Here is a 13197-nt window from a genome sequence, read left to right as displayed (position 1 = left end):
CCCGACCTGCTGAGGGTTTCCTGCATTTTGTGTTTTCGGTTAGGCCGTATCTGAAATATTGCATTTGAATCTGGTCGCCCGTTACAGGAAGGGTGTGGAGGCTTTGGAGAGGGTGCAGAAGAGGTTCACCAGGACGCTGCTTGGATTAGAGAGCATGTGCGACAAGGAGAGGTTGGACGAATTTGGGTTGTTTTCTCTGGAGCGGCGGAGGCCGAGGGGAGACCTTACAAGATTGTGAGAGGCATCGATAGAGTACACAGCCGGTATCTTTTTCCCAGGGTTGAAATGTGTAATACTAGAGGGCATGCATTTAAGGTGAGAGGGGGTAAAAGTTCAAAAGGACATACGAGGGGTATGTTTTGTTTACAGAGTGGTGGGTGCCTGGAATACACTGTCAGGGGTGGTGGTGGTCAAGGCAGATACAATAGAGGCATTTAGGAGATTCTTAGATAGGCATGTGAATGTGCAGAGAATGGAGCAATGTGGACTGTGCAGGTAGAAGGGATTATGTGTCAGTGGTTTAATTAGTTCAGCACATGAATGGCCTATTCCTGTGCTGTACTGTTTGACGTACAGATATTTTGTTGATGTGTGTGGGCCTGACCAAGGTGTTAATCAGGCCATTCAGCCCATCCCACCAATGCTGGTCCTTTGAAAGGTCGAGCCAATTGGATGTATGCTCTTCCCCACCCCAAATATTTATTCAGTTCCTGTTTGGAAGTTCCCCTGGAAGCCACCCCCACTGCCCTTTCAGGCAGTGTGTTCCTGTCCGCAGGGACTGACCATGAGTGTCCCATCACACAGCACGCTAATTCTCAGTCCCACTCCCATTCTAACCTTTCTGTCTGCAGCCTTCTCCACTCCCACTGTGAGGCCCACAGAGCAATACAGCACGGATACAGGCCCTTCGGCCCCACCAGTCCATGCCGACCACGGTGCCCACCCAGCTAGTCCCAATTTCCTGCGTTCAGCCCATATCCCTCCAAGCTCTGCCCCTCCCTGTACCTATCCAAGTGCTTCTTAACTGATCCTGTTGAACCTGCCTCACCCACTTCCTCTGGCAGCTCGTTCCACACACTCACCACCCTCTGCGTGAAAAAGTTGCCCCTCAGATCCCTTTTAAATCTTTCCCCTCTCACCCTAAACCTATGCCCCCCTTAGTTTTGGACTCCTCCTACCTTGGGGAAAAGACTGTTACCGTCCACCTTATCTCTGCCTCTCATCATTTTTAAACACTTCTATAAGGTCGCCCCTCATTCTCCTACGTTCCAGGGAATAAAGACCCAGCCTGGCCAACCTCTCCCTATAACTCAGGCCCTCGAGTCCCGGCAACATCCTCATAAATCTCCTCTGCACTCTCTCCAGGTTAACCACGTCCTTCCTGTAACAGGCGACCAAAACTGTACACAGTGCTCCAAGTGTGGCCTCACCACTGACTTATACAACTGCAACACAATGTCCCATCTCCCATACTCAGTGCCCTGACTGATGAAGAGATGAGAAGAGCACCTTGTCTTCCACTTGGGCTGCCTACAGACCCAACGAACACTGAATTTCAGGTAACCCAGTCCCCGCATTGCTGTCTCACACTACCGGCCCATCTAGGTTCCCAGTGCCTTGTTCACCCTTCCATTCTCCCCCTCCCTCCCCTACCAGGCCCCATCTGTCCATCACCCACACACCAATCCCCTGGGGTACTTTACCCTTGGCCTACCCCTTACTACCTCCTCCGGCTGCCCATTCCCCCCTCCCCCCGGAGGCAGCATTTGGCACGCTGGCCTTCACCAGTCAGCGCACTGAACAGAGAGGTTGGGAGATCACAATGCAGTCGTACAATACGCCGGTGGTGAGGCTGCGCTTGCGAGACTTGTGTTCAGTTCTGGTCGCCCTGCTATAGGAAAGAGGTCATTCAGCTCAAAAAGAGTGCAGAGAAAAAAGGATGTTGCCGCGACTCGAGGGACTGAGTTTATAGGGAGAGGTGGGACAGGCTGGGACTTCAGAGTGTAGGAGACTGAGAGGTGATCTCCTGTCAAGCCCTGGAAGAATTTTCAAAGACTTCTATTCCAAAAAAAGGCAAGGACCATTGAACACAAACTGAAAAGGAGGGGGGGGTTGGAAAAAAGAGTTGGGAGGGGCTCACAGGGAAAGACCCACTAGCAATAGAGAGGCAGAACCAGGTGGTTAAAGAGAGCCGCACTTGTCGGTTGAGAATGTGAGAATAGAGATGTGATCGACGGCTGACGCTGGAGTCCGGAGCAAAGAACAAACTGCTCAGCGGGTCGAGCAGCATCTGTGGAGGCAGAGGGACGGATGACGTCTCAGGTCGAGACCCAAATCGTTGATTGTCCCTTCACCCCCACAGACGCTGCCTGACCCGCTGAGTTCCTCCAGCCGTTTTGTATGTTTTTTTGGTGTGTGTATGGGGTGAGATTAAAATGGGATTAACGTAGCTGGGGGGGGGGGGGTGCGCTGACGGTTGGCACAGAAGGGCCTCTTTCTGTGCTGCGTGGATCGATAGATAAGAGACTGGGACCACAAGAGGTGTCGGGTAGAGGGGAGGAAAAGGCAGACGCTTTAACGGACCACCACAGGGGCTGGGACGCGGCGGAGCGAGGGCGCAGATCGGACTGCGGGCAGCAGGCTCCGTCTGCTGAGGCTTAGCCAGGTCCCGCACAAGCTCTCAGCTTCACATTGGGCAGGTTAAAGCGAGATCCCTCCAGCAGGGCGTCCCGACAGCCAAACCCCAACCGGTGGCAGGGTTGGGTTCCTGACTTGGGGGGAGGGAGGGAAGATGAACAAAGTGGGAAGAGCTACTGAGACAGGACCAGGAGCAGGGTCTGGGTAACCCCCCTCCCCCCAACACAGGCAACGTGAAGCAGCCAGCAACCCTGGGAACGGCAGGGATACAGCAACAGGAGCAGGCCATTCAGCCCTTCGAAGCCTACCTGCCCTTACCAAGCCTGATTTCCAACAATTCTCCCACGAGCTCCAGCACTTTCAAGCTCCCAATGACCCACCCCCCGCAGAATTCACAGTGGGGGGGGGGGGGGTGTTTGCTGGGAAAGAATCCAAGACAATAACCATGTTCAATCTGCGAGACGGGTAACTGGGTTAAGTGAAAGACGCGGAGTATGGAACAACCACGGAGGGTAAAGCAGCTCCGTGTTCCTGTGCACTCCGTGGGTGGATGGGGAAAACTGCACACAAGCAGCTGAGGAATCCCAATAGGGAGCGAGAATTCCAGAGAAGTCAGGAAGACGACCCTCAAGCCTGGGGCCGAAAGAAGGATCGAGCATCCGGCCAACGGGAGATCCCCTCAGCTGAACAACCTGTGTGAACTGGTGTGGTGGGGGGAGGGGAGGGGAGGAGGTGGGGGGGGAGAAGGAGAGAGAGAGACTGACACTCGGAAGGTTGAGATTATTTTGTCCTGATACAATAGAGTTACTTCACAGAATGACCTGGGCTCCGTGTGGTGGACGGCCAAGCTTCGTGTTGCTGTGTGGTTAACCTGCGGACAACAGGTGGGATTCAGGTTTTTACTGATATCAAGAAAACCAAAGTTACTCACTGAAAGGCAGGACCTTTCCATTAATAACTTATCGTAGTGTCACAGAGTTATACAGTACAGAAATAGGCCCTTTGGCCCAACTTGTCCATGCCAACCAAGGTCCCATTTGGCCTGTATCCCTCCAAACCCTTCCCATCCATGTACCCGGCCAAGTATTTATTTAAGTGTTGTTATTGTACCTGCCTCGACCACTTCCTCTGGCAGCTCGTTCCACACACCCACCACCCTCTGTGGGGAAATTTGCCCCTCAGGTCCCCTTTAAATTCTTTTCTCCCTTCACCCTAAACCCATGCCCTCTAGTTTTAGACTCCCCTCCCCTGGGGAAAAGTCTGTGAACCGTCCACATTATCGATGCCCCTCATGGTTTTATAACCTCTATCTGGTCACCCCTCAGCCTCCGTCGCTCCAGGGAAAGTCCCAGCCTGTCCGGCCTCTCCTTGTAACTCCAGCCCTCCGGTCCCGGTAACAAAATCTCGAACCAACGTTAGCTTCTTGGCCAATTCTACTATCAGATTCGAGTTGAGATCTCATCTTAAAAAATTGATCACAGCACAGGCATTCGGCCCATCGAACCTCTGCCATCTCTGCCCTTTTCATTCCTCTCACCCTTTCACCTGTTCTCTCTCAACACCCTCACCCACACACTAAAGGACATGTGCTACCCAGCGGCGGGGAGGGCAGGTCACGGTACAAGGCTCCCTCTGACCCAATTCTTTAGTAATAACCAGCAGGCTCACAGCGGCCACTTAACCCACCGACCCCGCACATCGTTAGGACGTGGAGGGAACCTGGAGCACCAGGGGGTTGGGGGGAGAGAAACCCACACAGTCACAGGGAGAACGTGCCAACTCCACGCACAGACAGTGCCGGAGGTTGGGATCGAACCTGGGTCTCTGGAGCTGGGGGGGCAGTGGGTACTGCCCAATCTAGCTGAGAACCTCACACCAACCCCTCCAGCAAGCAAACAAACCTATTGAAAAGTATCGTTGTAACCAGCACTGAGGAACTAAAGGACATGTGCACCCTGCTACCCAGCGGCGGGGAGGGCAGGTCAGGGTACAAGGCTCCCTCTGACCCAATTCTTTAGTAATAACCGGCAGGGTCACAGCGCTCCGAACAGTCTGCAGGGAGCCGGACACTCAGAGTTCCCCGTCGCAGGTCTCCCAGAGCCCAACTCCAGTCAGCGAATGTCACCGGCCCTTTAAGGAAGGAGATTCCCAGTCTTTCTGAGGGCGGGAAGGGTGTAGGGTCCAGGAATGTGCGGGAGAGACACGGTGAAGGGGCTTCTGCTTCTGCAGTTGCCCTGTCTACAGAGGCCAATGTCAGTATCCATCCTCGCTCCCCCCCGGCGGGCTACAAGCCGGGGTCCGCGCCCCTCACACCTCGATCCGGACGTCCGATCCCCTGCCCTCCTTCAGCAGGGGCTTCCTCTTGCTTCATCTTGGGCTTCTCTGTGCGCGTGTGCCCACACCAGGACCTGTGGAGGGGAAACAGGTTGATCAGACGCAGGGTTCTTAGAAACATGGAAAACCTACAGCAACAATTCAGGCCCTTCGGCCCACAAAGCTGTGCTGAACATGTCCCTACCTTAGAAATTACTAGGCTTACCCATGGCCTCTATTTTTCCCAGCTCCATGTACCTATCCAACAGTCTCTTAAAAGACCCTATCGTACCCGCCTCCACCACCGTTGCCGGCAGCTCATTCCCTGAACTCACCACTTTCTGAGTAAAAAAACTTACCCCTGACATCTCCTCTGTACCTACTCCCCAGCACCTTAAACCCGTGTCCTCTTGTGGCCACCATTTCAGCTTGATGGGTCAGACGCGGGCACACTCAGGGAATGTGCGCAGGGGTCGAGAGCGGTGCATGCGGGAGGTAGCCTCGAGGGGAGGTGTACAGCCCCTCCCTTGGCAGATCTGATTGGAACCTCACTTCTGCCACCTACCCCGCTCACCATGCCCCCACCGCTTATCGAGAATCGATCTACCTTAAGAATATTTGTCGACTCTGAGGGAGTTCTAAAGACTCTCACAGCACCTCCCCCCACCCCCAAGAGAAAACATTTGCCGAAATGGGGGTTCGTTTAACTTTAAACAGTGACCCACTTGGTTCAAGATTCGCCCACGAGGGGAATCATCCTCCCCACCTCCTGACTGGGAAAACCTCTTGGGATCTGGTAGGTTTCAATCAACAACCACCCACCACCCCCACCCCACGTTCCCCCCCTCACTTCTGGTTCTTGTGGTCATCACTGTCATTCTTTGTCCTGTCAATGGGAATTACGTCTCTCCTTCCTTCCCTCTCCCTCTCCCCCTTCTCTCTCTCTCTCTCTCCCTCTCCGAGGACCACAGATGCTGGAACCTAGGTGAAAAACATGCGTGATGCTGGGGGAACTCAGCAGGCCGGGCAGCGTCCGTGGAGAAAAGCAGGCGGTCAACGTTTTGGGTCAGGACCCCTCTTCAGCACTGAAGATAGGAAAAGGGGAAGCCCAATATACAGGAGGGGAAAGCAGAGCAGTGACAGGTGGACAGAAGAGGGGAGGCGGGGTGGGCACAGGATCTTTTTTCTCCTGTCCCTCCCTACCTGTGACGCATCCCCCAGTGGATCTGCTCTCCCCTCCTCCCCCGCACCTGCCCATCACCATCTCTTACCTGCATCTACCTATCACCACCCTGTGCCCACCCCGCCTCCTCCCCTCTTCTGTCCACCTGTCACTGCTCTGCTTTTCCCTCCTGTATATCGGGCTTCCCCTTTTCCCATCTTCAGTCCTGAAGAAGGATCCTGACCCGAAACATCGACCACCTGCTTTTCTCCACGGATGCTGCCCGGCCTGCTGAGTTCCCTCAGCACTGTGTCTCCTTCTCTCCCTCTCTGTCTCTCTCCTTGTCTTTCCTCCCCCCCCCCCCAACCCCACCAGCTCTCTCTCCCTCCCTCCCCCCACACAACCTCCCTTTCCTTCCCTCTCCGTACTGTTCACGATCTAAGTCTCTCTATCGGATCCCTCACAACCTGCTTTGTTCCAGGGAGAACAACGCAAGTTTCTCCCGTCACTTACTGTATAAAACACCAGCTCATTGTGTTCCCTTACAGCACAGGAGGCCAGATTGGCCCATTGAGTCCATACTAGTTCACCAAGTAACCCCACTCCCCATTATTTTCTCCTGTATTTCATTCCCCCCCCTGCCCCCCGACCCACACACTGGGGGACAGTTTGCAACAGCTGATTGACCCACCAGTCGGTCCGTCCCGTTTCCATCCACACAGTGGGGGAGAAGGCGCGGAGCGGTTCGGACACTCGGAAGCCCCCTCCCCGGTGCCCCCCAGCCCCCCACACCCCCACTCACTGTGCTGCAGTCGTCGGCCATGGGCTCCAGCTCCTCTATGGAGACCAGCGACTGCAGCAGGCTGCTCTCCAGGTATCCCCGCTCGGCCCGCGCGTCGAACTTGGCCTCCCGGTTGGCCAGCAGCAGCTGCAGGGAGACGGCAAAGCCGGCCATGTCCATGGGGAAGGGGCGGCTGGGCTTCCAAGCCGTGTGGAAGCCCACCACCTTCCCGCCCTCCACCAGCGGCCTCTCGAAGCGCAGGCCACCGACGAGGCCCACCGGCCAGACCGAGACGCGTTTCGTCCAGCGCATCTGCGGGAAGAGCGAGGCGGAGAAGGAGAGTCACGCACGGGACAACCCACCCTGAAACGGCACTTACAGTGAGACGCCACCACTGTCTGTTCCCACTGCAGTGCTGCCCCTTCCTTGGGGCTCAAGGGCATCCTTAAATAGAAAGCATCCTGTCCAGATGCATCACGGCTCAGGACGGCAACTGCTCTGCCCAGGACCGCAAGAAACTGCAGCGAGTTGTGGACACAGCTCAGCACATCACAGACACCAGCCTCCCCTCCGTGGACTCTGTCTACACTTCCAGCTGTCTCAGTAAAGCAGCCAACATAATCAAAGACCCCTCCCACCCCGGGCATTCCCTCTTCTCCCTCCTCCCATCGGGCAGAAGATACAAAAACCTGAAAGCACGTACCACCAGGCTTAAGGACAGCTTCTATCCCGCTGTTGTAAGACTATTAAACAGACCTCTCTTACGCTAAAGATGGACTCTTAACCTCACAATCTACCTCGTCACAGCCCTTGCACCTTATTGTCTGCCTGCTCTGCACTGCACTCTCTCTGTAACTGGAACACTTTATTCTGCATTCTGTTTTCCTTTTTACTCCCTCGACGTACTGATGTACAGAACGATCTGTCTGGACGGCGTGCAGACAAAAGCTTCTCACTGTATCCCGGTACATGTGACCATAATCAACCAGTTACCAATCAGCTCCCACCCTGAATGGGCACATCAAGCGTTGCAAACTGTAAATCTGGTTGCAACTAATTTATCATCACCTTGGTATTGATTTCTTGTTTTTATTCAGAGGGTGGTGGGGTCTGCACCTCACTGCCTGAAAAGGTAGGAAAGGCAGAGACCCCTCCCCAACCCGTTTCTGCAACCCCCTCTGGCCCCCCCCCCCCCGCCCCCTCACCCCTCCCTACCTCAGCTACAGGGTGGTGTTACATCCAGCCTCTCCCCCCACACACGCACCTCGTCGAAGACCCGCAGGCTGTATGTGTTGTCATCATCGGCGAAGTAGACCACTGCCTCCTCGCTGAGCTCCCGGTTCTCCCGCAGCCACTGGATGCCCCGGTTCCTCTGCTCCACGCCTCGCGGCTTCAGCCAGCTGGGGTCCTGCCCCCTCAGCTTGTAGAGGTCAGGCGTGGGGGCGCTGAGGTGGGTGTAGCGCAGGCCGCTCTGCGCCAGCAGCTCGGCCACCAACGTGGATGGTGCGTCCGCATCCTCCACCACGATCCAGTGGAATTGCTTCAGGTGGCGGAAGGTCTGCGACAGGCGCACCAGCTCTGCCTTCTGCACCCACCTGCCGGGGAGAGAGAGAGACAAGTGGGTCCCAGAGGGTTCACCACAGCCCCGGAGTCTCTTACAGTGAAAGACATGGCCATTCGGCCTAGTGAGTTGATGCCAGCTCTTCGAGCAATCCCATTCATAGAAGAGCACAGCTTAGGAACAGGCCCTTTGGCCCACCATGTTGTGCTGAACTAATTAAACTGGTAATTAGATGCCTTCTGTCTACTCAATGTCCACATCCCCCCATTCCCTGCACATCCACGTGCCTATCTGACAGCCTCGATCGTATCTGCCTCCACCCCCACCCCTGGCAGCACATTCCAGGCACCCACTGCTCTCTGTGTAAAAACCTGCCCCACACCTCTCCTTTGAACATTCCCCTCTCACCTTAAACGTCCAGTATAGGACATTTCTACCCTGGGAAAAAGATACCGGCTGTCTACTCAATCTATGCCTCTCATAATCTTATAAACTTCAGTCAGGTCTCCCCTCAGCCTCCCGACTGCGCTTAAACACTGGACGGTGCTGTAATACTGGACCGCACTTAAACACCAGATGGTGCCGTAATACCGGACCGCGTGGCGAGTAGCAGTCAGTATGTCTGTACCTGGCGTAGGTGGGGGTGATGGCGTAGATCATGGGCAGGGTCTTCCCGTCATTGACCGCCTCGCGCTCGACCTTAAGCTGCTCCTGCAGCCGCTTCACCCTCTGCTCCCATTGCCGCGTCAGCTCGCCCGCGGACTTCAGCTGCGCCGTGCAGTCGCATGGCCGCCCTGTGGGACGGGCAACAGTGCAGGGTTTACCCAGGTCGAGCGGCCGTTTCATTCTCCCCACACTCCCACCAACTCCCCCCAGATTCTACCCCTCACCCACACACTAGGGGGACAATCTACAGCGGCCAATTAACCCACCGACCCCGCATATCGTTGGGATGTGGGAGGGAACTGGGGCACCCGGGGGAAACCCACGTGGTCACGGGGAGAATGTGCAAACTCCACACAAAGGACTCCCAAGTCCCTTTGCACCTCTGATTTCTGAATTCACTCCCCATTTAGAAAATAGTCTGCGTCTTTACTCCTTCTACCAAAGTCCATGACCGTACACTTCCCTACGCTGTATCCATCTGCCACATCGTTGCCCATTCTCCCAACCTGTCCAAGTCCTTCTGCAGACTCCCTGCTTCCTCAACACTAGCGGACCCAACACCGACCCCTGTGGAACATCACTACTGGCAGCCAACCAGAAAAGGCCCCCTCTATTCCCACTCTTTGCCTTCTGCCAGTCAGCCAACCTTCTATCCATGCTGGTACCTTTCCTGCAATACCACAGGTTCCGATCTTGTTTAGCTGCCTCATGTGCGGCACCTTGTCAAAGGCCTTCTGAAAATCCAAGTAAACATCATCCACCAACTCTCCTTTGTCTATCCTGCCTGTTACTTCCTCAAAGAATTCCAACAGATTTGTCAGGCAAGATCTCCCCTTAAGGAAACCATGCTGAATTCAGCCTATTTTGTCATGAGCTTCCAAGTAGCCCAAAACCTCATCCATAATAGTGGACTCTAACATCTTACCAAGCACTGAACTGACCAGTAATTTCCTGCCTTTTGCCTCCCTCCCTTCTTAAAGAGTGGAGTGACGTTTGCCATCTTCCAGTCCTCTGGAACCATTCCTGACTCTAGTGATTCTTGAAGGATCACTACTTACGCCTCCACAATCTTTTCAGGTCTTCAAACTCTGCACCCCAGCCCTCACCTCCCTCCCTCACCTCCGACCTGCACCTGCCCCAATCCTTCTGATTACTGTCCGAGGGACACAGGAGCTGTGGGTATAGAGAGACACTGGATATACTTAGCCCTGTTCTCACTGAGAAGCGGGAGGTTGAGGGGTGACTTTACAGAGGGGCACTGATAGGACAGACTTTTCCCCAGGGTAGAGGAGTCTGGAACAAGAGGGCACAGTTTTAATGTGAGGGAGGAGAAATTTAAAGGGGACCTAAGGGACAGGTTTCTCCACACAGAGGGTGGTGGGGATATGGAAATGAGCTGCCAGACGAAGTGGTGGAGAGGGAGGGATGGGGGGGGGGGCAAAATCTGCCTCCACTCCTTCAACACCGGTCTCACATTGACCTCAGACCCCCACACCCACGGCCCCAGACTGACCCCTGGACTAACCCACCTCACAGACATTGACTCTCAACACTGACCCGGTACCAGTCACCATGTCCGCACCAACCCGGAACCCACACCCCCGGGACCGGACGGGCACTGACCCGGCTCCCACACCCCCCGGGACCGGACGGGCACTGACCCGGCTCCCACACCCCCCGGGACCGGACGGGCACTGACCCGGCTCCCACACCCCCCGGGACCGGACGGGCACTGACCCGGCACTCACACCCCCCGGGACCGGAGCACCGGGGACGGGATGGACACTGACCCAGCTCCCACACCGTGTACCAGACACTGACCCAGCTCCCACACCGTGTACCACACCCCCAGGACCAGACACTGACCCAGCTCCCACACCGTGTACTGGACACTGACCCACACCCCCGGGGACGGGACGGACATACACTGACCCAGCTCTCACACCATGTACTACAGCCGCGGGACCGGACACTGACCCAGCTCCCACACCGTGTACCACAGCCCTGTGTACCGGACACTGACCCAGCTCCTACACGATGTACCACACCCCCAGGACTGGACACTGACCCAGCCCCCACACCGTGAACCACACCCCCGTGTACCGGACACTGACCCAGCTCCCACACAGTGTACCGGACACTGACCCAGCTCCCACACAGTGTACCGGACACTGACCCAGCTCCCACACCGTGTACCACAGCCCCGTGTACCGGACACTGACCCAGCTCCCACACCGTGTACCGGACACTGACCCAGCTCCCACACCGTGTACTGGACACTGACCCACACCCCCGGGGACGGGACGGACATACACTGACCCAGCTCTCACACCATGTACTACAGCCGCGGGACCGGACACTGACCCAGCTCCCACACCGTGTACCACAGCCCCGTGTACCGGACACTGACCCAGCTCCCACACCGTGTACCGGACACTGACCCAGCTCCCACACCGTGTACCACAGCCCCGTGTACCGGACACTGACCCAGCTCCCACACCGTGTACCGGACACTGACCCAGCTCCCACACCGTGTACCACACCCCCGGGACCGGACACTGACCCAGCTCCCAACACCGTGTACCGGGACACTGACCCAGCTCCCACACCGTGTACCACACCCCCCGGACCAGACACTGACCCAGCTCCCACACCGTGTACCGGACACTGACCCAGCTCCCACACCGTGTACCACAGCCCCGGGACCGGACACTGACCCAGCTCCCACACCGTGTACCACAGCCCGTGTACCGGACACTGACCCAGCTCCCACACCGTGTACCGGACACTGACCCAGCTCCCACACCGTGTACCACAGCCCCGTGTACGGACACTGACCCAGCTCCCACACCGTGTACCGGACACTGACCCAGCTCCCACACCGTGTACCACAGCCCCGTGTACCGGACACTGACCCAGCTCCCACACCGTGTACCACAGCCCCGTGTACCGGACACTGACCCAGCTCCCACACCGTGTACCGGACACTGACCCAGCTCCCACACCGTGTACCACAGCCCCGTGTACCGGACACTGACCCAGCTCCCACACCGTGTACCGGACACTGACCCAGCTCCCACACCGTGTACCACACCCCCGTGTACCGGACACTGACCCAGCTCCCACACCGTGTACCGGACACTGACCCAGCTCCCACACCGTGTACCACAGCCCGAGCACCGACAACACGAAGTAAACGACGAAAACGTTCTTCAGCTTCAGCCTCATGGCGCCAACCCCGCGCCGCGCCGCGTCACTTCCGCTCCCCATTGCGCCAGATAGACCACTTTCACGCCGCGTCACTTCCGTTGCTCCCTTCCCCCTGCGCGACAGTCGGAGCCGCCGGCTGCAGGGAGCGGGTCGGCCGAGCAGCGTTGCTTTGGCGTGGCCTCTGCTCCCCTGTCATAGGTTCATGGAGCACCGAAACAGACCCTTCGGCACCACGCCTCCTTGCCCATCTCATCTGCTCCCGTTTGGCCCATATCCCTCTGAACCTTTCCTGTCAATGTACTTGTCCAAGTGTCTTTTAAACGTTATGTACCTGCCTCACCCACTTCCTCTGGCAGCTCGTTCCATGCACTGACCACCCTCTGCGTGATGAAGTTGCCTTTCAGGTCACTTTTAAATCTTTCCCCTCTCACTCTAAACCTATGCCCTCCAGATTTTAGTTCCCTTCATGAAACCGACGGTGTGCATGCACCCTATCTATGCTTATGTTACTGAATAAGATAAGACTAAGATATCTTTATTAGTCACATGTACATCGAAACACACAGTAACATGCATCTTTAGAGTGTTCTGGGGGCAGCCCACAAGTGTCGCCACGCTTCTGGCGCCAATATAGCATGCCCACAACTTCCTAACCCGTGTGTCTTTGGAATGTGGGAGGAAACCAGAGCACCCGGAGGAAACCCACACAGACATGGGGAGAACGTACAAACTCCTTACAGACAGCAGCCAGAATTGAACCCGGGTCGCTGACGCTGTAAAACGTTACACTAACCGCGGCACTACTGTGTCTGTACAGTAACAGACTTGTCTGAATGGACTGAGTGGCCTCCTCCATTTCTTATATTC

General features: G+C 56.2%; 1 protein-coding gene across 1 annotated transcript; it reads right to left on the bottom strand.

Moving 5' to 3' along the window:
- Positions 1–4165: 4165 nt before the first annotated feature.
- On the bottom strand, positions 4166–12377 carry b3gat3 (beta-1,3-glucuronyltransferase 3 (glucuronosyltransferase I)). The gene is given in 6 exon segments (XM_052045009.1): positions 4166–5032; positions 5034–5045; positions 6915–7205; positions 8158–8488; positions 9083–9248; positions 12267–12377. Coding segments are annotated over 6 exon segments (993 nt in total). The 5' UTR covers positions 12349–12377; the 3' UTR covers positions 4166–4921.
- Positions 12378–13197: the final 820 nt, after the last annotated feature.

This window comes from Pristis pectinata, chromosome 38, assembly GCF_009764475.1.
Source record: "Pristis pectinata isolate sPriPec2 chromosome 38, sPriPec2.1.pri, whole genome shotgun sequence".
In the NCBI taxonomy this organism is placed as follows: Eukaryota; Metazoa; Chordata; class Chondrichthyes; order Rhinopristiformes; family Pristidae; genus Pristis; species Pristis pectinata.
The sequence above is the reverse complement of the archived record's forward strand: the minus strand, read 5'-3'. Positions and strand labels throughout refer to the sequence as shown.